Source organism: Hoplias malabaricus, chromosome 10 (assembly GCF_029633855.1).
Source record: "Hoplias malabaricus isolate fHopMal1 chromosome 10, fHopMal1.hap1, whole genome shotgun sequence".
NCBI lineage: Eukaryota > Metazoa > Chordata > Actinopteri > Characiformes > Erythrinidae > Hoplias > Hoplias malabaricus.
Window position 1 is genome coordinate 25,017,358 of NC_089809.1, and position 26,483 is coordinate 25,043,840.

The 26,483-nt window shown below is 39.0% G+C and overlaps 1 protein-coding gene across 4 annotated transcripts in view; it reads left to right on the plus strand.

The window, feature by feature from the left end:
• Positions 1-23,876, plus strand: part of plppr5b (phospholipid phosphatase related 5b) — an 80,268-nt gene extending 56,392 nt beyond the window's left edge. For 3 of the 4 annotated variants that reach the window (XM_066683751.1, XM_066683753.1, XM_066683752.1), the window contains 4 exons: positions 341-591; positions 9,596-9,772; positions 18,908-19,042; positions 21,698-23,876. In XM_066683751.1, the coding sequence (XP_066539848.1) occupies positions 341-591; positions 9,596-9,772; positions 18,908-19,042; positions 21,698-21,727 (593 nt within the window). In that variant the 3' untranslated portion in view covers positions 21,728-23,876. Of the gene's footprint in view, positions 1-340; positions 592-9,595; positions 9,773-18,907; positions 19,043-19,201; positions 19,520-21,697 lie in introns of those variants that run through there. The other variant, XM_066683754.1, reaches the window with a different exon arrangement.
• Positions 23,877-26,483: the final 2,607 nt, after the last annotated feature.

Genomic DNA, 26,483 nt, shown 5'->3' on the forward strand with positions numbered 1-26,483 from the left:
GCAGAGCCTGTAGTTACACGACATCATTTGAATTTTTTTTCTTCTTCACTGTAGCCATATAAGGAATACAATGTTTACATTTCAGTAGGTCCCTCTACTGAACTGTGCATTTTCTTCAGTAATGTTAATTTAGATAGAAATGTGTTATTTATAAAACTGGAAGTAACAAAATCTGTTTTGCCAAAATGGGCACAAAAAGGGACTATAGTATTTGATTTGCAGAAAGATGCTACCATATCTTAGTATCTTGGTGCTTTGCTATGGGCTACAGTAAATCAGTTGATATGCCTCCCTGAAAAAATAAGAGTTGGCCTTATTCAGTTTTCTCTTTTTCCTACAGGTGTGTACATGTTTGGCCTCTTCACTACAGACATCTTTGTAAACGCTGGTCAAGTGGTGACAGGAAACCTGGCTCCTCACTTCCTCACAGTATGTAAGCCCAACTACACAGCGCTGGGCTGCCAGCAGGCCCTACGCTACATCAGCCACCAGGAGGCCTGCACTGGCAACGAGGATGACATCCTGCGTGCCCGCAAAACTTTCCCCTCCAAAGAGGCAGCCCTCAGCGTCTACGCCGCGCTTTATTTGGCTGTAAGTAGCTCATTACCTCTTACAAGTGGCTCCTAATTTTCCCCTTCCTGCACCCATCCAAAAAAATATTTTTGCATGTGAAACAAAATAATTAACTATAAAAGCAAGGACGTTCTTCTTGTCCTTAACTACTCTTCCTGCTTTAGAAGAATCTGCATCTGTTTTGATGTTGGAAGGCTGTTAAGGTGCAGAGAATCTCAAGTCAAGGCTGCGTGCTACATTTTGACAATATGTGTTGTGCGTTGTAACAGGCTAGCAGTTCCCAAACATTTTAGACTCCAACACCCACTCAGAAATTAAAACCTCATGCTGCTACACCCTCTGACTTCACACACCCATATATCAAACCTGTTTATGATGCAGTTACAACACACCAGATAGACAACAGCCATTATGTTAGTATTTGCCTTAAAATGTGTAATGCTGGTTAAATGAATAATGTTAAGTAGGTTAACATTATGGCAGCAGTTTGAGGGTATGGACGTGAGAGTGAAAACAGTAGATAACAAAATGATGGTGAACATGTGCCACGTTCATGAACCAAAAGTAAAATAATGTATTCTCCTTCACTATAAAATAGCTAAATATTAGCACATGAGCTGGATGTTGTTTATAATGCTCATATATGGGAGGTTTCTATTCAGTTGCACAGCTTGCTAAAGGTATGCACATAAATGAAGAGTACTTTTAGAATTTTTTACAGTCTTCCCTAGGGATGGGTGGTATCCACATTTTTCATAACATCATCCCGCTGGGAAGGGGTGCTCTGTCAGACTGCGCTGAGCCTTATATCTGTGAGCACAAAGTCGAGTAAATTTGCAGTGCACACCGACACACGGTTTGATGATAGTTTCTGAAAGAGCAAATTTCAGCAATTGGTGCTGAAGGAACAGAAAAGTTCGAAAATAAGACAGTGTACACTGTTTAGAAGCACAGCTGGTGTTAACAGGCACTTGTAGTTTAGCACACCACAGCAGAATTTTCAGCGAACTGAGGCTCAAAACACACACATTTGGAGGATAAAGCCATATACCTGTGAGCACAAAGTTGAGTGAAGGATTTTCTGAGAATTATGTCTGTTTACAGCTTAATTTCTTTATCTTTTATACCAAACTCAGCGCTAAACTTACAACTGCGGTGGGCTACTGGGCATGTGCTTTTCTCCACCCGTGTTCAGACAGTGACATCAGCAGTCATTGAGCTCCAAAATTGCCCCCTCCCTGTGGCTCTCTGGAATGCACGTGAACGTTTTAGGCGACTTTTAAAGACACAGAACAGAAATTTGACACACCACTCACACGTCATAAATACCGCCCTCATTTTGAGATACCGTCCACATTTTAAATACAGTGGTATATGGTATTATTGTTATACCGCCCAGCCCTAGTCTTCCCCAATGTACAACAGTTTAGTAACCACTGTCACAGGCAAAGGACCCAAACATATATCTTACTGATTCAGAGAAATCTTCACAGAATGCGCTAATGTGCCATGCAAGCAAGCACGATGACATCACCCTTGGCTGCTTTGAAATGCAGATGTGCAGTCACAGGAGGTGAATTTGCATTCTGTTCATCAGCCTGAGAGAGCACAGAGATGGAAGGCTAAGTGCAATATGCCGTGATGATGGCTGTGTTCACTGGTTTTATTTAATTTTTTTTTCCTTTAATGAGTGCCAGTGGAAAGTTGGAACTCTCATTCTCTCCATAACTGTGATCTCTGCATGTGCAATCTGTTGATTTGATGTATTTCTGATGTGGAAGAAAAATATAGCTTGAGACTAGTATCTTTACTTTCAAAGCCAGCAGTTTATGTTAATAATTTACCAGAAATGTTCAAACGACTTTAGATCACATGTAGACCTAAGACGTGATGAAGATTAAAAAAAATGATTAGTTATTTTGTGAATCATCTTTCTGACAAAGTCACTGAGTCAAGTGTCTCAGAGTAGATGAGATACAGCCTTATAAAGCAGACTGCCGACCTTTCCATTTCAATATCTATCCTGCTTCCCCTGTGGCTTTGGAAAATGAGTACAGTTGTGACTCTGATTCATTTCTCAATTCATTCTCCAACTGTGCTTAATGAAAAGGTATGATTAGACACCCAGTGCTCATGAATGAAAGGCGGAAAAATAAAGAGGATTCAGAAATGGTAGTAATGAGCATCTGTTTCATTTGAGACCAGCCTAGTTTCTGATGCAGCTCCAGGTGTGAAAGGACAACTTACTCTGGGTCCAGAACTGACAGTAGATGAGAAAGAATCCTAATGCACCAGAAGCTTAGCATATAAAAATCAGAAGGAGACATGTGGAAATGAGGTCTTTAAGGATTTTTGTTCTGTGTCTAGAGGTCTTAAAATGCATAAGCTCTGACATAGTCCCCAGGAGGCCTCTTTGCATGGTCTATTTCATCCTATCAGTCCAGCACATCAGACTTAATGTAGGTCAGCTCATGGTGGAGGCTTTGTTTTCTGCTGGTGTCTGCAAAGATGAGCTTTTTGGGAATATTAAAAACAGTTATTAAGAGGTTGATAGTTGGATCAAGTGCTGCCTTGAAAATATATGCTGGGAAGAGGTGTGTGGGAGGCATACATGTTCTCTTCTGATAATGTCACCAAATCCACTTATAATCCACAGACATGTATGCCATGACTTGTGTATGTTTTCTCAACATTTTTGGTGAGGCTGCTGTAATACACAGTTGTATGTTCTAGATGAAGCTAAAATAGCTCCCTATAGGAAAAACATGAAATACGTAAATGTAGTGAAAACAGGGATGAAATTTATGATCCAAATTGGTTGAGGAGGATTTTAAATTTGTAATGGCTTCTCAGGGAAGTAGGGATGTCTTCACAAGAAGATGTACAGACCCATAAAACAATTAATTCATTATCTGTGATCAGGCAATGGAATAATGTCCTGCTAATGCCACACATTCATTTCACAAGTCTTCAAAGAGACCCATGTGAGTTGAAAATGTATTATTGTAGGTCATTATGGGATGTAAATCAAGAGGATATAACAGTTTTTGTGGACTGACCTGGCAGAAAGGAAGGTCCTCTATGGGTGAGAGAGTGCTGGTGTGCAGTAGTGTGTAAAATTGATATTTCTGACAGCTTACACGCTCCAGCCTTCAGTATAGCCACAAGCACTGCCCTTGACCTGAAAGGCAAAATTTTGCTGCACACAGAGACGACATGATATTTGATGGAGCTCCAGGGGACGAGTGACTCAGGCCTCAGCTAAACGTGAACGTTGTTGCAGATGCTAAGGTTAATGTGTTGGAAGACTAGGGCCGGGCTGTTTCTGGTGCAGTAGCATGTTTGCAGGTTGAAGGTTGTAATACAGCAATGGATATGAAATGGACAGGGAAAAAAATCTACAGTAAGGAATGCTCAGAAAACCTTAAACACACTTTAAATAGGAGCCAATGGAAAACTGCTGAATTCTGAGAAAAAATGAGTTAACATTCATGTTTCACTGAATAAGACACAAGGATAAAACTCTAGCTGGCTTAAAGTCATGCTGAAAGCAAAATGAGCCCTAGTGGACATAATACTGGCCTCCAGTCTAGGGCCAGCAGAATGGTGCAGCGGAAGTGGACTGAAAACCACCCTCTGCTACATTCTCAGAAAAAAAGGTACAGTAGAGGTAAATTATTGGTCACTAAAGGTACAAAAAGTGTAAAAGTAGCTTTAAAGGTACAACAGCAGTTGTAAAGGACAGCTATGCACCCTAAAGGTACATTAAATTCTCTTCTACAGAAGGAGAAGTTATATTTGTGGCCTTTTGTTATAGAACTGTGTAAAATGAAAGAACATAATATAAGTCTTGGAGATGAAATGAGGTGTGAAATCAACACAATTTTAAAATCTACAGTTATAACAGAGTAAGGTACAATTATGTTCCCTATGATCCAGGGTTTGGGGTTGTGGGTTTACGGTCTGTGAGGAGTTTGGTGTGTTACCCCGTGTCTGTGTGGGTTTCTTTTGGGTTGACATGTTGGTAGGTGGATTGGCTTTAAATTTGCCCATACATCTGATTGTGGGAAGACTGTGAATGCGTGGTACCCTCTGATGGACAGCTGTCCTGTCCAGGGACTTGGCCCAATTCTTCTATATACACTCGGGATACACTGCAATTAAAAGTGGAACTCTACACATCTTTATCTTGTAGGTTCATGTCTGAAGTCATATTATGTAGATTTTTGTGTCATAGAATTACTAATTTATGATAAATGTAATATATTTTAAATGTAATATATTTATAATTTAATAATATAATATAATTTAAATGTTCATAATCTTTCAATAATATGTTGTGAATTTCTGGTAAAACACCTTCTGACTTGATTATGTCAGTGCATGCCTATAGACACGGAAAATATATTAACCCATAATTTTACTATTTTTTAAATGTCTGATTTTCAATGAGAAATATGTTACATTAATAAATATATGCATTCTTATTTCTGTTTCACACTGACTTTAAGTGTACTCTGCAGAAAGTTGTATTGAACAAGATATACATCTGTGTTGTAGCCATTGATTTGTGCAGAAACACACAACTATTAGAATAAATACAGATACCAGTAATTGATTTCATGTTTACTGCTTGCTTAATCATTTCCAAATTTCCCTCTGTGGCAGCCCAGTCTACATCCAATACTTGATTTGATTGTCAATGTGTTCGTAAGTCAAATGGGGGTGTGCTAGTGATGAAAATGAACAATAAGCAGGAGTTAGGGTTAGGGTTACCCTAACACAGACATCAGGTAATCCAACTGAAACCTAAGTAGGCGAAATTTGTAAAATATGATCTCGTCTGTCTCATCTTAAGACCCTTCCTTCCAAATGGTAAAGGCTGTAATTTTAGATTTTGTGTATTTGTGCATTTCAAGCATCTTTTCACAGAATTCAGCAGCTTGCTATGGGCTGTTTCTATAAGTGTGTTTGAAGTAAACAGATTTTCTAGTCCGGTCTGTGAAAATTCACTGTAGTATGATGCATGTGCAGCAAATGGAGGATGAAACATGATTCAATATTCCAGTAAACACGGTGTGTCACTTTTCAAAAAGGACAACTCATATTTAAAGTTGGGATTCAACACGAGGCATAACAGTTGAATGGACAAGTGCTTTTAGATTGAACACATTAAACCTTGGAGTCATTTTTTTATTTAACCTTGTTACCAATAATTTATATTGTATTGAGAGGCAGAGGCACAGAGAGTACTCAAAATGGCTTCAACTGCTCACTCACTGCACATACACAAACAGACACACAAATGTGTATATATCGAGCCCGGAGGACACAATAAAACCATAGTTCCTCTCTTGCCTCTGGAGATTTGATGAAACTGCGTCACAGCCTCCTGACCTTCGAGCCCCAAACAAGTAGTTAAGCAAACAAGGGAGATGGTGGCAGATTCAACCCCCCCAGGGTTACAATTACTGACTTTGTTGTTTGTGTCCTCAGGAGTGATTGGTGATTACCTATGACCTTCAATGTAGCCTTGCTCTTAGAATGTAAAAACGTCAGAAGTGAAGTTTTGTGCTGGAGTCTCAGTTCTCCTTTTTTAGTGTGGGTCAGCTGGCCCATAAACAGCTCTGCCCGAGGCCCTGTGTCTGCCTCTTCTTCAGCCAGCCTGATTAAGCTGAGACCATTAGACAGCTGCACACTGCGATCACCTCCTTCAGGCCATGCACATGCACACACGCTCTTTGAGTCACACGCACATATACATGCTTACTTGCTCTTATACAATGTATACTAACAAGTACAGCATTGTGCAAAAGCCACAGACAAATTTCTTCTTTGTTAAATTCCAATTAAATGTTCATGTATTAAATTTGATTCATTTTTCAGCATATCATTGACTCTTTAAGCATTTGATGTGTCCATCTTAAGCATTCAACACAGCATTTAGTGATATATTTTTATATATTTAAATATTTTTAGGTAATATCTCCTGGAAAGTGCATTTTCTGATTCTCATGATCCACATAATCCCAAATTTTATATTTCGGCTAATCACTCCTTAAAACTTTTCTCTGTTTCATTACAAAATGTTCAGACCAATCTCAGCTCTGTCTGTAATGAGACCAAAAGCACTGTGAAAAGAGATCATTTTGATCTAAAGCTGAACATTTTAATGATTTGAGAACTTCTTTATAAAGCTTGTGAAAACTTACATTTACTTTTTAGTCCATTAGTCTGTTTCACACAAAATATAGATGGACACATATATACAGCAAATTCAACAGTGTTAAATTAACAGAGTGTTGATGTTAAATGTTACATTCACAGTGTTAATTTAACACCTGGAGTGTTGATTTAACACTGGGGAAATCGCAGTGTATCTACAAATTACACACATTGAGAGGTAGATGACATGTTTCTCTTGTATTTGTATCTTATCTCGTCGTCATAGCCTCATAAATCTGGATGTGAAATATGAAAGATCTGGTGATACAATGAAATTGAAAGGGCAGAATACAGATTCAGGAATTATTTTAAGCCTATTTCTGCTCTTTATTATTGCAGCAGTATATAATATAAAACAATAAAAACATTGGTAAGTATCATATTTGATTTGCAGGCATTTTGATGGAAACCACTTGTTAATTAAAAAAAATAAAATTATAATCCCCCAAAAAAGTCCATTCTGTACTTCTGCCGTCTACTAAAGATACTCAGATAAATCACAGTAGGGGCACGAATGTTTGCATCTCTATGCAACACCTCCAATCAGAGCTGCTCTAAACAGGCAGGTAAGCCATTCATTTATTTTGTTTGGTCAAAGTGGAAAGATTGGACAGTTTTTATAGTCATATGTAGAAAAAGAATCGTTTTGTTCATGTTGTCAGAGATTTTATTTTACTGATTGCTATTGGGATGTAAAGAGTATTTTAAGAAATATAACAAAGTGTTTTTAAGAAAGGTCAGCTACTCCAGCATTAATTACGTGGATGGGAACTTGTGATTGTGACTTATGACTAAGGGTGGGCGATATGGCCCTAAAATAATATCACAATATTTCAGGTTATTTTTGTGCTCACGATATTCTTACCAATATGACATAACACCAAACAATATTTTGTATTAGTTCCAAGTACATTATTGCAACAAAATGAGTGTAATTTTTAATTTTAGTATAAACTGATTTGTTTCAAACATTCCAAAGATTTAAATACATTTATAATTATTCGCTTATTTTATACGTAACAGTAATGTAACAAGATTCTGATACTATTTAAAATAAATAATGTACCATGTAAGTCTACCACACAACTACGGTGCAGAAAGTGTAGTTCATGCATATAAACAGCAACCATGAACAGTTGTACAAATAATACCCTTAAAGCTTCACAGTGAATAACAAAAGCAAATACAGAATAGATGCTTTGATGAGTTAGTGTGGTCTCCCTGCTTGGATTAGAGCTCATATTGTCTGTTGAACTCTACTTTCTACATACTCAACCGGGTATTTCTGCTTGAGGTGATGAAACAGATTAGTTGTGTTTACCCTAGAGCCATAATTATGATCACAATAAGGGCATTACCACCTCAAGCTTTTAAAGAATAAGAAAAGTTTAAAATAGGAAAGCTTTAGCTGGACCAATCAGATCGCGAGGTCTGTTTAACCAGTCAGAACACTGATCTGTTGCTGTCACTAAACTTTGGCGCACTGTTGGTAAATGCCTTCAATTCTCCATCATTGTGCTTCCAGCCAGAGATACAATGTAGAGTCAGGTAAGTAACAATGCTAGTTCCCTGCTTATTTCCCTTTGCCAGGCTACATTCTGCACATGTTACAACAGCGTGGCTTCATAGTAAAAGAGTGCAGGTACTAGACTGGTCTGCCTACAGTCCAGACCTGTCTTCCATTGAAAATGTGTGGCACATTATGAAGAGCAAAATACGACAATGGTGACCCCGGACTGTTGAGCAACTGAAGTTGTACATCAAGCAAGAATGGGAAAGAATTCCACCTGCAAATCTTCAACAATTAGTGTCCTTAGTTACCAAACGCTTATTGAGTGTTGTTAAAAGGAAAGGTAATGTAACACAGTGGTGAACATGCCCCTGTCCCACCTTTTTTGGAACGTGTTGCAGGGCTCAAAATTTTGCAAAAATACAATAAAGTTTATCCGTTTGAAAATTAAATATCTTGTCTTTGTAGTATATTCAATCGAATAAAAGTTGAAAAGGATTTGCAAATCATTGTATTCTATTTTTATTTATGTTTTACACAATGCTCCAACTTCACTGGAATTGGGGTTGTATACACACAAAAGCACTTGAATTAAACCTATTATAGTCTTGTTTATCTTCTCAGGTTAATGCGGCCTCCTACGTTCATTTATCATGAATATACGCACCTGATAGCGTGGAGAAGCACTGTTAACTGGGAATAGAAATGGTTTATTGAGCTCTATTTCCCATAACTTGTCATTGTTGTCAAGCAAAAATTTACCCTTTTTGTTGTTACAGGCTACTTCCATATGTTACATATTAATATGTTTTTTTGTATATCTGATACTTTGAAATTTACCCATGTTAAGACAGTCAAGTTGTTGCTGTGTGGTTGCGATGTTAGCTTTGTTTGTCACTGTTATCCCTAGGATGTCAGGGAATGTTTACTCTGAAAGAGTACGTCATGAATTGTGTTCATTTGGCATGCATGCCACCCCACACATGATTCCTTATTCACTGCCTGGCATCTAAAGACACAGCTGGATTAGAGGTTTTTCTAATGCATATTGTCAGCAGTGACACCATAGCATGAGCAGCCCCAGTACTCTATTAGCTTTGCTTGCGGCCGTCTTGTTGCTCCGCTTCTCGCTGATATGGCACAGTGTTCCTCCCTCAGGAGCACTAAAGCTGCAGTAATCCAGGTTAACACTCTACACGGTAATTGATTATCCACAAGAGAAGAGGAATGTTTTGTTTGATGGAGATGACGTGAACACAGATCCCTTTTCTTTTGCTCTCATTTCAGATGTACATCACGTGCACTGTGAAAGCCAAAGGAACCAGGCTGGCAAAGCCAGTCATGTCACTGGGCCTGATGTGCTTGGCCTTTCTCACGGGCATCAATAGAGTGGCGGAGTACCGCAACCACTGGTCGGACGTAATCGCTGGCTTTATCATTGGAGTGGCCATCGCCACCTTTCTGGTAAGAAGCGTTTAGCTGTGATGTGGTAATTTCATGCATTTTGTGCAATGGTTATTCCAGTGGGCTGTATGCTGTGATTGCCTCTTGACTGGCATTAGTCGACAGTCATTATGAAAGTGTCAATCATCTGACTGACTGCAGGGAGTGATGAGCAAATTACACAAAACACTGCAGAAAACAGGTACAACAGCACACTGTGAGCTGAAAGTCTACACAACTTTCCTCATAACCAAGCTGTGTACTCTTTCACAGAGAAACAAACAGTAATTTAGCATTCCTGCAAGTCACATTCTATATTGCATTAATTGGTGTTCTTTGTACATGCAGTGTTGAGTATATTCCAAGTGAAGTAATGTTTTGTTCATCTCTTAACTGAAAGCACTAGAGTCTAGTGCCTGTAGCAAACTGGAGTTTCTATTGACATTGACAAACATGGCAAAATGCTGCTGCAAATAACATCAAGACTATAACTTAATTTGTGATTACCTTGACTGTTGCCTGCCTTTTTATTAACCACAAAATTTGTTACATTTGCAGTGAAAAAATAAAGCAAAAAGGCCCAGCTCATTGTTTTTAATATTAGCTGTGTCTTCCTTTTAAACATGTAGATCCAGCAGCTTAGTGTAAAGTGAGCTTTGTTGTTACTTAGCAACAGCTGATGATACAAGTTTAGACATAGCACTGTGAAAATATAATATAGAATGTGTTTCAGAAAGCTGTGATCAGAGCTTGAAGAAGTAAATATGAAGTTAATATGAAAATCCCTAAGTAGTTATGGCTTGTTTAGTCATGTACAAGGTATTAAAAAGAATACAGGTTTATCATATTGTTGCTGTCAAATGAAAAACATGTATCTCTAAAATATTAACTTTGCAGGAGAAGGAAAAATTGGAAGGAAGAAGTCATTATAAAAAGAATTCTATTTGTCCATTCATCCTGAAATGTTCACACAGTGTGAAGGACATCTGCTGTATTCAAATGATGTAGTAAACTAAAAATCCCCAAAAATGTAGACACTTGTTTTTTATAGGAGAGCGACAATATGAGACTTGATCACAACTTTTGAACAGAACTGTGGCTTTCAGACCTTAGGCTTTCAACTCTGTTCATGCTCCACTTCATAGCAGTGGTGATTAGAGACACATGTAAGTGTTGATGAGTATTACTATCAAGCTAATATCAGTAAAAAATTCTGCGTCGGATATTGAAGGGAAAAAATAACACATCTGATTAAATCTTGAAAAAGGCTAATTCAACCTGAAACAGCACATGTTCACATTGTGTCCTGAAATATTGTAGGACACTGACTTTTGCACCTATCACTGGTAATATTCATTACATTTGTACGTAAGGAGCATTACAATATTCACAAAAAAACCCCAAAAAACTGGAACAAACCCCTTTGTCAACAGTACATGTTCCTACTGTTAATCAGACCTGAGATGACCAGACCTGAGAGAGCTCATGGGCAGTTCTGCAAAGAATTGATGTATAATATTCATTTTTCATAATAGATTTTTGATGCAGTGGGACACTCTGTTAAGCAACAACAGTTACTTAAACTGTGGCTTTATTGTCAGTTTATTATGCAGTACCATCTGGGAACTCAGAGGTCATGCTCATTCAAAATTGGTGTTCAGCCTTACCCTACACGGACTGGTAGTTCTCCAGATATTGTGAAATAAGTGCTGTAGATGGTACAATACCTAAATTCTTTGGAATCCTGCATTTAAAAATGTTCTCTTTGAACTCTTGGACAATCCTTTCATTACGTTTGACATAAAATTATGAGAAATTACCTCTTTTTCTTACAAAGCCTGAGACTTGTTTGAATGTTTTTTATATATATTTTATATTCCCTGTTTATAGTGTAATGCTTCAGAACAGTGTGACAAGTTTCTATAAACTTTTTTTTAGAGTTTGTTGCAGGCATCAAATATTAAATGTGTTTATATTTACAAAACACAATCAAGTTGTTTGCTGAAAACCTTGAAAATGTTTTCTTTGTAAATCTGTCGGTCCCAAGAGAATGAACAAATAACAGATTCTTGTTTTTATTGTATTTTACGAGATGTTCCAACTTTTCTGAAGACGTGGTGTGTAATATTAGCAGGCTGTCCTGATTAATTTGAATACTTTTTTTGGATTGCTGTACCCAGTGAGTACAGACTGACCAGAGAGTTCCAGAGAAGTTCATTATTGGGTCAGACTGGCCTGACTTAAATTAATCAGTAATATGCCATTCTCTTATATACAAATGTAAATATTATAATCAAAAGATTATCTGTTCTAAGTTTTTAGTCTTTAGAATTCAGAATATTTTTTTTTAAAACAACAATGAGTACTGTCTAAAAAGTTGATTTTGTAAGTTTGAGCTAGAAAAGGCTGCATTTGTATCAGAAATGAAAAAAATAATAATATTGTATACATGTATAGCATGTACCTGTGCTGTACGTTCTCCAGTTAACCATGACTGTGTGATAGGACGTTATAAAGGAACGTGGTAACTACTTACGTCTGTTTTAGTACTTCTCTGAGAATCTTTCCTCATTTTATTTCCAGGTAAACCATATACATTAAGTTACAAATTTTACCTTAATTTACTTCTTAGCTACAGCACCTATTACTTTTCACTGTTGAGCTTTAGTCTTTTATTTCAGACCAAAAGGATCCTCTAAAAGAAACAGACTTCTGTTCCCATGCTGATAGCAGAGTTTTTGCTAGCTGCTAAATACGATGTGTCCCCTTGTTTTCATATGAAGCAATGCAGGTTTGTTTGATGTCTGAAACCTGTCGAGACATTCGGCTTAAATAAAGCTCTTGTTTGTTTCCTTCTTTTTTGGTGGGGTGGGGGATCATTTTCTCATTTTCTAGTAATTTACTGCCAGACTGTCCCAAACTGTGAGGAATACAAGGATATGTTGAAGAAAGTAATGCTGTTTTAAATATTTTGTCTCTTTTGGGTTCTGACAGCCTTTTGGGTGCAGCAGTCGTGAAAACAAGAAATGTTTTAATTTGCGTAGTTTTATTTAGAGCTGTTGAAGATGATGTGCCAAATAATGTCTGGAAATTCATGTCACATCTTGCAAAAACAGGCCAAGTCTCAAAAGTGCATGCTATTCCCAATGTATGCATGAGATATAGTGTCAATCAAGTAATAAAGCCCTCTGTGCTCAAATAGTGCATTGTATGGTGCATTCTTTTACAGTATTAAAAAAAGTTATATTCAGCCATAAGCTGTACAACCCACCTCCAACATTTACTGTACTTAAGGGCATTTTCACACTGTTTAATCCAGTTAAATTATTCTCTGGTACATTTTTCACCCTTTCAACCATTTAAGATTGGGATGGAGTCTGTTAAAAAGCCTGTGGTTGTGGGGTCAGTCTGGGGCTCTGGGGGACTTTGTGGCATGCCCAGTAGGTACGAACCAGCTGAAACCTCATTGTTAATTTGGTAAACAAAAAAAAAACACTTTTCAATTGATCTTTTGCATGTTTGTGCTTTAGCGATAGTCACACTTTTCCACCTCATCCAAGTGTAAAACTATTTTGCGTTATTTGGCTTTCTTTTTGAGATTTTGGGAAAACAGGCTAGTGTAAATGTAGTTTTAATGGTACAAGAATGATTGATTGTAAAGTTGTGTAAAGTGGTGTTCACTAAAGGTGCATTACATTCTCCTCTACAGAAGGAGAGGTGAATATTTGTAATCTTTATTCTTAGAACTGTGTAAAATAAAAGAATATAATATATGTCCGGTTAGATGAAGGACTAACTTCTACAAACCACTTTTGGGGCAAAGCAGCCCACGTTGGTGGTGATGACAGGACGCTGGGCAGTCCTTTAGTCCGCTTGCTAAATTGTAGTGAAACCAAAACTAATTGGACCGAAGGTATACAATGTAACAAAACACAAACCTTGGTTTGGACCTTGGTCAGGACTTTCATGTCTGAAAATTCACTAAGAATATTAAAACAATAATATGTAAAATATAGGGCACTGTGTGGGGAGAAAAGAGTTGTTTAAGATTCAGTCAGTATATCGCTTCTGTAGAGAGTTAGAGCCACAAATATACTAGTGGAATTTTATTCCATTGTCTGACAAAACAAAATAACAATCATTCTGAAACACCATGAACACCACCTAGAGTTTCCTCGCTGAACATGTTGCTGATAGACCATGGAGTTACAAAGCCATTCCATTGTATCAGTTCCCCAGTACTCAAGTAGTGTTTTTGTCCTGCTTTTTAACATTGTTTTTCTTTCTTGCTAGATGGATAATGGTGTCATTAGTTTATTGAAGCAGCAGTACTTAAGCATGGTTTGTGCTACCTCTGTGAGCCAGTGAATTAAAGGCACTGAGACACTGCCCCACTGCTTATGTAGCCGGTCACTGGCCTTCTATGTCTAAGAGTCTTTTTCTCTCTCCTCACGAACATCCCAGCTTCCTCCTAAATCTGGTTGTGCTGTTTGGAGCCCGTGTGTGCAGGGCGATGGATTTACCTCCTTGTTCCAGCAGCCGCTCTGGATGTGTTATTGTGCAAAAAGCAGCCAGTAAAAGCTCTCTCTGAGCTCACGGAGCTTTACTGCAAATGGCATTGTGGTAGTGGAGATAAATACAGTAGCAGCCATGACAGCATTCCCCCCGCCTGTGTGTCACTTCTTGCACGAAGCCTCAGAGCAGCGGGGCACCGGCATGACACTCACTGTGGGCACTGTGTCCTCTAGTCACCTTTTATAACTGAACTGCAAAATAACATAGACCAAGACATTCTGTACGCAGAGGGTCAGACATCATCTATTGAACCATAGTCTGCTGCAAGTCATTATTATCCTATTGTTGTACTGTATATGAAGTTAAACAGTGACATCATTATTTATGTATGAAGTCACATTTATATTCAGCACTTGTGTGGAATCTTCCAACTTTTTTGATGTTACAATAAATGATAATATAGGGATAACTTGTATCCAAAGCTTATTCAAATCATATACGTTTTCTGCTTTGGAACAAAGATGTGATGTCACAGTTTAAAATCTGTGTGTTCAATGGTATGTATCAGTAACAGGATCCTCTTCTTCATGTGACTATCTTGAATATAACTGGAATGAATGGTTAAACCAGGAAACAGGGAGGGTGTTTTAAATGCAGTGGATGTGGTGCACTTATTATAAAGTATGATTTATATATACCTGCTATTTGGAGGTCCTTTAGTGGTCCTGACCAGTGAAGAATATATGTACAGGCATTATTGTTTGAAGTAGCTTAGTTGGAAGCATTCTCTCAGGTGCTGTTATGCCTTGTGTCCAGTTCTATGAAACTTCTATGACCTGGCAGTGTTTTTCCTGAGACCATAACCTGATGCTTTGTCTTTTTTAACCACAGACACTTTCCAACATAGCTAAACAGAATCTGCACCTGTTATAATAAACTACAAGTGAGAAATTATCTACATCTTTCCTCATGCTTTTCTTATTGTGGGCAATAATGGCATCATCTAATGCCTAAGCTTTTAGGGTTGAAAAGCAACCGTCCCCCTCTCAGGAGCATATGGGCTGAATTAAATGAACCTCCTTCAGGATACACAGAGAGTAGAGATAAAGCTGGTGTGTTTTTGTTTCTGTAGTTTCTAGATGCCGTGTTGATGGAGGTGAAGAGCAGCAGCTGGGGAATGTGAGGTTTACATTAGTGGTTGATTTGGTCAGTTCACTACAGTGGAACAGCAGGCTCTGAGAGCATTTAAATGTTGTTTGAAGTCACCTTTTTACAATTTCATATACGGCAGCTGTTATTAGGCTTAAAGGCCTGCCCATATTTTCCCTGGAAATTTGCATTTTGTGCAGAGCGGTTGAAAGAGTGCGATAAGGTCATGTGTTATTGCACAGTTTTGAATAGGTGTTTATATTGTAGGAAGTGCGTGTGAGTGTCTGTGCGTCTGATATTGAAGTTCACATTGTGTGCATTTCCATTTGATTGACATCACTCTATAAGGCCTGTTGGAGGATAAAAGCATGGTCCAGTGTGATAAAGAGATGAAGAGAACAGGCTGTGAAGAAGCCCGAGAGCCAAGAGAACTCGATGGCTGAGAGCAATGTGGCAGTATAGAGGAGCTGCTTAGTCACCCTGGCACCCATCAATTTACTCCGCAGCCTTCAGGGAACTGAAGTTTCAAATTGGTATCATTTGGATTGTAGATTATATAAATCTTTCTCATGTCTCTTTCACTGTGTCTTGTGATATTTTCTATTTTTATTTTTTTTTGCTGATGATTTTATGAAGGACCAGAATTTATGAAATTAAATAATCCCACTTTGAATACATCTTGTCCAACGATGAACAGCACAAAAAAAAATTAATGCCCCAGAACAAGGCACTGATATCTGTTTTAATGACCTGCCAAGCACAGAAACCTTCAAATAATAGTTGATTGACTTCAGCAATTAATTTGTCAAAAGCCAGGATGTGTCAGAAATGATCAGAGTGCCATAGCTTTCTTTCTGCTCAGTCTATATAAATGTGATGTGAAAGCATAAATATCTCATTAAGCCTTCATCATAACAGACAGCAGTCCAGAAAAAAAGAGAAAAAAAATCAACAAAAAAAAAAGATGGTGCGTGATGTAACTGCAGTGCTTTCTTATGATTTGAAGTCATTCCAATGAGTATTGCTGCTGTTGGCTCTGCAAAATCCATTCTTAAGCACCTCTACTATGTATAGACATTGCCTTTTGTTACCATTACTATGGCACACAGTACAACAACAAAGCATTCATCTTGTGTTCTCACCTACAAGTGATGAGAAGCTATTATAGTAGTCATTGGACTATTTCATGCAGTGAGGTATGTGATACTTTGCCTGGTATGAGTAAACAAACCTGCGTAGATGATGTATGAACATAAGCTATGCACACTATCAGCCGTTAGCCTGACCCACTTTGTTCCCGTTTGCCTTGTAAGAATGCATTTAATGGCATTAATTATCAACACCTCATGCACACAAGTCAGATAATGTATTGCTAGCAATAAGTATGGCAGTAGGCATCTTTAATAGCCCAGGGTGGAAGTGAGCACTGGATGAAGGAAGGTGTTATGTTTAGAGAGCTTTGCAGAGCTGCTGTAGTCAACTAATACAGAAGAACCCAGGCCTCACATATTCATGTGTTCTAGTTTGCACTACAGGGTCTATTTGTTAATGAATGGTAGATTATTAAAACATGTCATATAAGAAACCCATAACCACTTCTTCAGTTTTGTGTCATATAGGCAAGCTGCCCATCCCTTAGGCGGTTAATGTCTGTTTGATATAGATGTTTCTCTTTCATTCCCTCAAGGATGCACTGGCTAAAAGCAGAGCTGTGTAAAGGCATTCAGGTTTGAGTTTGCTGTGTGCTGAATATCGATGTGGTACTTTTATCATGAATAAATTGTTGACTATACAGTTGTGGTGCCAATACAGAACCACTGTACTTACTGTAAATGCCACAGTCGTCCTGATTTAGGACTTGGTACACTTTTCATAGCATGTAACACATCTGTTTCTACATTTGTTGTTTCGTATTTAATCAGCTTAATGTACCATATCAGTGTTGTTTGTAGCTCTACACTTAGACTGTTGTTCATCTGTTGCTCTGAATTCTTTGTCAGCCCCATTTTGACTTTGTTTTTCAGTAGACAGAATCCTCACAGGACCACCACAGAGCAGGCATTACTTGGGTGATAAATTGTCCTCAGCACTGCTGTGACACTGATGTGTTGGTGTGTGTTGCGCTGATATGAGTGCTGCTGGATTTATTTAAACACTGTGCCTGCTGAGTGTCCACTGTATTAGACACAGCTATCTTGTTAGTCCACCTTGTAGTGGAACAGCACTGCCGTGCTGAGAATGATCCACCACTCAAATAATACTTCCTCTGTGGTGGGACTGTGGAGGTAAAAGAGAAAAGAGAGCTACAGAGCATCAGATGGACACCAGTCTGTAACTGTTGAACTACACGTAAGTGGAGCTGATAGGTGTCGTGCCCACACAGTCTATCACTGTAATTGCCTGTATCTGTAACATTAGGCTTGTGAGCTGCTTCAGATAAGAGTGTCTGTTAAATGGCATACGTATAAAAGTTACTTCAAAGGTACTTAAGAAGTCCCTTGTGTCTTGCTTTGCTGTGTTGTCTGATTTTAATTCAATCTGTTATCAAGGGAGCTGATATTAGAGGGAGACTTGTAAGGAATATCCGGTGTCTCGAGGTTTAGCTATTAGCCTAGCATGAACACCACCTCTTTCCTCTCACACCACCTGCATCTCTGTCTTCCTTGGTTAGCTGCTTCCAATGCCAGTGATAACATGAATAATTCATAATGTTTACCAGCAGTTTAAGGTGGTCTTAAACGTAATAATGTATGTAGGATGTATGTTTAAGGCAAATGACTGAACATTAAGCAGTTTTTACTATTTGGCCTAATAAAAATATTTTAAATGTACTTCAATTGTTAGGTATTTTTTAAATATTAGGGAGGAACATGCCAGAGAACACACTAGACAACAATGCAGTTGGGATTTAAGTTTATTTACAGCTAAATAAAGATGACTACATATAAAATTATAAATCATAAAATAGAGAAAATAACAAATATGGCACACTATTGTTTTCTGCAAGATGTACAAGTCAAGTTGGATACGTTAGGCTTGTGTAAAGCATTGTGTGCAGTGAGACAGAATGCAATGAGCTTGGCTCGTCTCTGTATGAAACTGCTGGGATGAGAGGATTTGACAAGGCTGCTTGAAAAATGACCCCCCATTTCAGTCGTATTTTTAAAGTGATATAGCCTCAGATTTTCTGTCCCCCTGCACTGTATATGGGTTTAGACATAATGTTGCATCAGCCTCTTTTTAAATCTGCTCTATTGTTGTGTCTGAGGCACATCAGTGGTCTAGCCTTTACTTTTGCAGTGTTCCCTGTTGAGATGAGGACTGTTCATTTCAGCCTGGAGTCATACCTGCATTCAGCGTTATTTGGTTTCCTTCTCCAGCTCCTGATCTAAAGTATATGATGCATTATTTGTGGCCTTATCCTCCCGGGTGAAGGCACTTAAGAAAGCAAGCCACATAAAAAGCGACATGAGTGTTTTTTTCCTGTTTCAGGTCGTGTGCGTGGTCCACAACTTCAAAGGCAAACTGCTGTTGAGTGAAGACCCTCAGCAGGAGAGCATGAGCAGCGCACCCATAATGAGCATGCCTAGGGTGGAGAGCCCCCTCGAGAAATACATTGCATCCCAGGTAGAGCGTTTCTATATTACTGCTAATAGTCATACTCTTTTTAACTTGGAATATATTGCATCAACAATCTTGAGACGGAAGAGGGCCAGTATGTCTGGTATTGTCTCAGTGTTTGTACTTGACTGGTCTGTGTATGTGTACGCACCGCCCGTCCTTCAGATGGCGGAGCTGAGAGAGGAAGAGGAAAGCGCAGCACCCCGCTCTCTGAAATCGCGCCTCCTGGGTTTCTTTGACTGGATCGCAGGCAAAAGCAGCCGTTTCCGCCACCTGCAAAGCACAAGGCAATAAACGTATGAACACCTGTGTGAAAAGCAGCTCTTGCCAAGCCTCTGGAGTACACGGCCATGCCATTAAAGCCCAATTGTATTAATTTGCTCTGAACAAACCAATTACCTGTTCATAATCAGCCTGTATCCAGAGTGTTTGGATCTGCTACCTGAGAGATGCTGTCCTTTTGAAGCTTGTTTTCTACTGTCCTTCCCTAATTTGAAGCAATCAGACAGGCATTAATTGCCTTGAACTTGAATTAAATTACCGTTCTTGTATACTAGAGGGTCTACACACTAGGTTTGATTATCCTAATTTGTGAGAGAGATTCATGCCAGCCAAAAGATCTGGTGACCTAACGAGGCCTGATTCATCTACATGCTGCTTTCGGAACTGTTTTTCAGGATTCAGGAATCTGTAAGTGTCTCTGAAGGGCTTAACTGTTTTATTACAGTCTGTGAAAACGCAGGCTTAAAAACAGACACTGTCTTCCACTGCAAAACCACCTGATGGAAATCTGCAGACTCGTGATTCACCCCAGCTAGCCCATGGAGACATTGATGAAATGTGTTTTAAAATATTCCAGCTCCTTAGGCAACTTTGTCTGTATTTAGCTCCGCAGTTCCAGCTCCCCTCCATAGCAGAGCAGTGTGCTGATTTAGACCAGACTTTCAGCTATTAATTAAGCCACACGCTGCACTCCTACCATTGAGCTCCCTATTAGAGGGCAATTACACTATAAGTAAGCCTTCAAAAATAATTTATAATAACTACCATATGAACAAACGCTCAAGCAAACAAACCAACCATTTAATCTCTGATTGCTGTGTTGTTGTTTCTGTTTTAATATGTAAAATTAAATGCTCTATTTTCCTGCTTGTGTGGCTAACACATGTTGGTATCTGCTTGGTGTTGGGCTTGCTGCTGATTTTCTTGAAATGCATGGTGTGATCTGTGTAGGATGAGAGTGATATTTCCTCCAATAAAAATGCTAATGTCCTATTTCTTTGTCCTCCAAAGGCTGCTGATTCGAGGAAGCAGGAGATCCTTATCAGTGATATTTGTCTTTGGTGACAAAGCGCACATAGATGAATAGCATATGAGAAAAGGGGGTTGGAGGACAGTGACATGCTGTATTCCACTTCACTGCCTAGAGAAGCGGCCCCCACATCAGGCTACTGTCACAACTTATAATTCCTCTGAAAGCGTTCTTCATGGAAGAGAGGGGGAAAAAAAGAACCTCTTTGATGCAAAAATGTTTTGGCTCAGAGCAAATATCACTGAAAACAGAACTTAATTTGTCTGGTCAAATGATCAGATTCACTCCCGTTGTGTTGTTTAGGGGTCACATTAAATTCCAGCAATGTGACTTATGGTGAAAATCTCATCTTCTAGAACTCCGCTCTCTCAGATGTGATTAACGTTAAAACTAAACTCTTACTTTCTGCAGCTCAAGAAAATAGGTTTTTATTGCTGTACATGTGGTAAATTTACCATCTGTGCAAATTGGTACAGATTTACAGGCTTTTTGAAGCAGTGCCATAGAGTCACCACATCAGGTTCCAGTAAGAATCATTTAACAGAATAATGGAATAAGGAAAATTGAAGTAAAATTAAAGGACATTGAGGGGAGTTTATACTTACAGTTTGCTTTAACGTGCAACATTTGCATTCCTTTAAAGAGTTATCCACTTAAAAACCTGTGGGAATGATAAGTGGTCTTTATTTGGCGTTGCTTCAACAAGTTTTCACTGAAGGATTTTGTGTCGAAAAGGAAATGCCAAAAATACAGGAGCTTTTTTTTCTTGTGTCTAAGGGTAATATCCAAACATTCTGAATGAATCATCTTTCCCATGACTGTTTACACTTGACTGCATCTGATGGGGACTCTTTGCTTTCAGATTTGGCCTGCAGACAGGGGTTATATGGCAGTTGAACAAGATTATTAAGGTAGAACAAAGCCAATAGTGGCTGCACTGCATGGTTGCATCCCCTGCTTTAAAGTGTGCCTTTCCCTGACATCTGCATCAGTCTCTGGGCGGCAGGTTTGGCTGCTTTTAAGGCATATAGCTGGAATGGCTGCCCAAAAAGAATTACCCTCCCTTTCCTTCCACCACCAAACCGGCTCTAGAAAGCTGCCCAGCGTTATCCGATATAAATGTAAGATCCCAGCCAAGAAATGCAAGGAGTTTCTATCTTAACGCATTAGCATTTCCTGACAGTTGACTAAAGTGACATGTTGTAGCCTGTGTCTGCATGAAGGGTAAACATGGTCCTATGAGGAAAGGCTTGGTCTGTGACTAGTGATCCTAAGTTTTAAATGTGAAAAGGAGAAAAACTGTTGTTCATATTGTGAAGCCTGCTCATATCTCTCCCTCTCTCTCACAGAATCACATCGCCTTCGATGAAGTCACATGACCTTGAGTCGGCAGTGTGGCAGACACATTGGACATCCACGCTCTTTACCGTGCAGTCGTCATAGTCAAGGTGCAATGCTAACCGCATCGGTCATATCCTCTAAGATATGTTGTTTTGGATCACTCTCCCCTTGTGTGTGTGTGTGTGTGTGTGTGTGTGTAAAAACGTCAACCGTGTCATCGAATAACGGTGTGCTGCTGCTCGCACGACCACCCCCTCTTGATTTCTGTTTTGTTCTTGATCCTCACCACTGGAGCACAATTCAACGGAAGATTCACTGTGTGTAACAGGAGCGACTGTCTGTGTAAGAAACCTATTCTGTGGCGGCCAATGGAAATATCCCGTTTTCAGATTCGAAAATGAACTGAAGTTGTTGCTGTAGATAAATGTATTTTCTTCCTTTCTTTTCCCACTGTATCATATGTATAATACATTTATTTTGGCATCATTTTTAAAGCTCTCACTGGAAAAAAAAAATCCCCTAAAAATGTTCCCATGCCTAAATGTAAGTGATCAGTAATTTCTCTTATGTTTTAGAAGTGCACTTCAGTCAATAAATATGAGCAATCTCAAGTCAAGTGTCATTAAAGTAACCTATAATATAAATGGAATAATTTTTATTAAAAAAAGTCATTCTATTTATATTGGTGAACATGGTGATATTGGGTCCCAAAATTAGCATAGCCTTCCTTGCTATGCATTCCCCTCCTTCTCAATCTGTGAAGAATGGATCAGCTGTGCAGACAATCACTAGAGCTTTCTCTCTGATGCATTCTGAGCAATTCTCCCAAATAGACGTCTAACTTCAATTCAATTTGGAACAATGATTTAATCATTCGTGGCAGTGATACGTCACTTGATACGTCAGCTGGGCAAGGACCATTGGCCTGAAAACTGAAGCGCAGAGATTGACAGTTTATTTTTTTAGATATTTAATCTTTTTACTGTTTGTTCTCATTTTCTATTGATTTCAAATGCATGTTGATCTAGTGGCCAACGCGTTGTTGGCATGTTATATTGAGATGTGTCTGGAGTGATGTTAGAAAGTTCCCCTTCATCTGTAACATAAAATATCAAACCAAGATACCTCAGACACAACGAAGAAAGAACTTGATCATATGAATCTGACATGAGGATGAAAGTAGCACATTTGTTTGCAATAGAGTTTTCTCGCTGTGTGTTGGCCCCATTGGATTAGCAGCCAATTGTAAGTCGCTAAATACACTTTCTTCTCCTAAAATGAACAATTGCCCGTTTCTCGCAGACGTGACCAATTCATAGAAGAGCAATAAACGTAAACCTTATTCTTTCACTGACAAAGAACCCATTGACATGGACCCATTTGTCTGTGTCCCATGACATGGTATATTTTTTATAATCCTTGCTGATGCACTTCACACAAAGGTCAGTATAATCAACACTAGAATTCTAGCACTTTAAAAGACAAACATGTCCACTGCAAAGACAAATAAACCAACATCCATTAAACTGCTGCTTTAATAAATGCATACAGTGGTAATCAGGATTCATTAGTAACCTGGTGAATGTGGACTAATATTATTACAGCGCTTGTAACAGTAATCTATCAGAAGTCATGAGAACTGTACAGAGTGAACATGCACATACAGTACATTTCGTCAGGTTTCCTTGCTGTCTTTACGTTGGTGCAGTGTGAATGAGTGAGTGTGTGTAAAAATCAGAAAAAAGTACATACTGTACCACATTTACTTTATCCTTAAACTACTTTAAAATTAGAAAAGAGAAGGAAGAAAATGTGTGGTGTTATAAAACAAATGTTGGATTGCTGTTTAAAGTGGACAGCTGGGTTCCTTTCTGATTTTGAAATACCGGTTTATTTATAGTGTCTATATTTTGCATATTTCTTTCTTTCCAACCTCTGTTTCCTATTAGTTGTTTGTTTTATAGTTTGTACAGAATATTTGGTTGTAAAAGCTGAATTCTTACAACCTACTGAACTTTTTTAATTGCTGATTTCTATCTCTGTTGTTCACCTGTGTCATTATCAACTGCATAGCCGTTGGTTCTGTATGGATGTTGTAGGTCGGTCTATTAGTTTCACATGGTTCCACTGCGTCCTTTAAAGACCTTCATCAAATGACCTTTTACACTGTAGAGGAAATGAAATTTAAAGGCTTTGAATAAAAAATAATATTCTGAACTTGTCTGGTTGTAGTTTATCTAAGTGACCTCCCCATGACCAGCTCTGAGAACAAAAAAAAGAGTAGGTTGCTTAGTCAGTGCATCCTGTTTAGACCCTAAAGAGCCTCGAGGCGTCTCAGGCCCCTGACCTGTGGAAAATGGACCGCTTTGCTTTGTAGAACTTGGAGAACGTGCAATAAGGTGACATCATGAGGAATGGTGGAGATCTGACTGTTTCCTTGGCATCCTGACAGACACGGCATGTCCTGAGATGAACAAAACACACAAGAAGCAATCAGAAAAGATGAGGTGGATCACTGCTTTAGATCAGTATCTGTCATTCAGTCGCCTAGAGCCGAGTCTGTCTATCTCTCACCCTTCAGCATGATGCTTCTGTTCCACAGCCTCTCATTTCTCTCATGTTGTTTCCAGCAGAGAGATCCTCCTACTCGCTCACAGTTACCAATCATACCTCCAGAACTGACGATACAAAGCCACCTGCTGCCAGTGAAGCCTCTGAGACTGAAAGCAGTTTGTCCATGGTCCTGGTGTTGGCTTTCTGCGGTCACTATCATGTTTTCCAAGTTGCAAGATGTTTACAGAATTCGAAAAAGTATGAATAGTGCATGAAGGGCTCACGACTCGCTTAATTATGCCGTAATTATACATCTGTTCGCCCTGTGATGGAAGACTGCTTTTTCATTTAAAACTTTAAAATGACTTTTTCCAGGCAATTCATCCTCATTGAAATGTAATGGCAATATCAATGAAGCCCCTTAAAGAGAGCACTGTGGAAAATCAAAGGCCACTGTTCATTTTCAGTTAAAGCGGCCATTAAATACAAGTGTTTACAATGAGATTCATCTGCACAGGGAAGAGCAAAGTCAAAGTGAAAGAAGAAAAAAACAAGAGTTTCCAAACAAAATAACAAAAAGGATTAATACAATCGAACAACTGTTCAAGGCCTGACTACTGTTTTTGAAAAAAAAAATGTTCTTATTGAACAACCTTGACTGTAGGCTTAAGTTATCTGGTTAAACTGAGAAATCCTGCTGTGTGGAATACCACCCCTGGCACGGTCACACAAACAAAACTTCTATTTTTGATTTTTGAGCAAAAAATAATAACATTTCATATCATCCACACATCCCAATCATGTAATATGTCTGGAATTGCTTGGATCATTAGAAGCAAATAATGCAAGCAACTTCAAAGACTTAAGGGAGGTGTATTTAAAAAAAGGTCCTTGAAAGCAGGTTTCTGGGAAGAATGGAAGCCCTAATAAAGACAAACACCCTTAATGATCTCCTGTTGTTAAGCCTTCTGTTTATTTTTTCAGCTTTTTCTCCTGATCCTTTATCATTAAAAAAATAATCAAGTGTTGCCTTTCACTATGGACTTGGTGCTATATATATATTGTCTTCTTAAAAACAAAAAAGTGAGGGAGTCTAGTTTCAGGAGCAAACAGTCTGAATGGAGAAGGCAGTTGAGTATTTAGTGTCTCCTTTTGTCTGATAAATATTAGTATCGTATTGTGCAGTGCACATGTGGTGTGCGAGACTTTTCAGGAATAGTATTGTTTCACACTGAAACACACACTTGGTTGCCATGGATGCTAATTGCTGATTTACCAAGGCTTCTTACAGAGTCAAAAAAAAAAAAAAACACAGTGTGAGATAGAGGAACAAGATATTTCCAAGGAACAGAACCCACTCCTTCTTGCTGCACCTCAGGCAATCTAAAAATAGCCCTTTGTAAATGTACCTCTGAGCTGTGGCTCTATATGAAGCTGTGTAGGGGCTGTGTACATTTGCAAAGCACCATTTTCACTCATCCCAGAAAAAGCTAAGGCTTTATAGAAGAATCCATCCACATTTACACAGCGCCAGAACGAGGTCTCGCAGCCCCGCTGTGTCAAAATAAGATTGCTGATGTAGTAGAATTTTTGTTTTGATTTGAAGGACATATTGACAAAAAGACTGTTGTACGATTACAAAGTAACAAGCTGTTCTAAGCAAATGTTTCACAATGAAAGTGTGGTAACAAGCAGCTTCTTACCAATAACCTCACATCTGAGCCACCCATGGAAATGACTTCTGGCTTCCTGTGAATATGACCGCCATTTTGTTGGCCTGGTTGTTTGCTGTGCCTTGCCGCTTCTTGTGTCACACTCCACAGACTGTCAGACAGGTCTGGCTTGTGTTTGTTTACCAGTTTGGTCGACCCTTGTTCGTTTGGAAGACTTGTCTGTTTAGCCCCTGTTTTCTCACAGACGTTCTGTTCCACATGGCTGTCCCGCACCTGCCCCCCTCTGCGACCCGCGGCTAGCCCGACCACTCTCCGGATCACTGGTCCGGTTCTGACCACACTCGGGGCATTGTGGGGTGACTGCTCTCGCAGATGAGCCAACCTGGCAAGGCTCCCGTGGCTCCAGTCCAGCTTCCCATCGCACGCCCTTTTCCAGAGTTGCGGCAGTTCAGTGGGCCTTACTTCACGGTTCACTTTAACAAATCCTTTACATCGCCAGGCCACTGGCTCCTTGCTCATCTGCACGCGAGCCACCGCAGGAGCCCATCGTATCAGCGGGAAAGTCTGC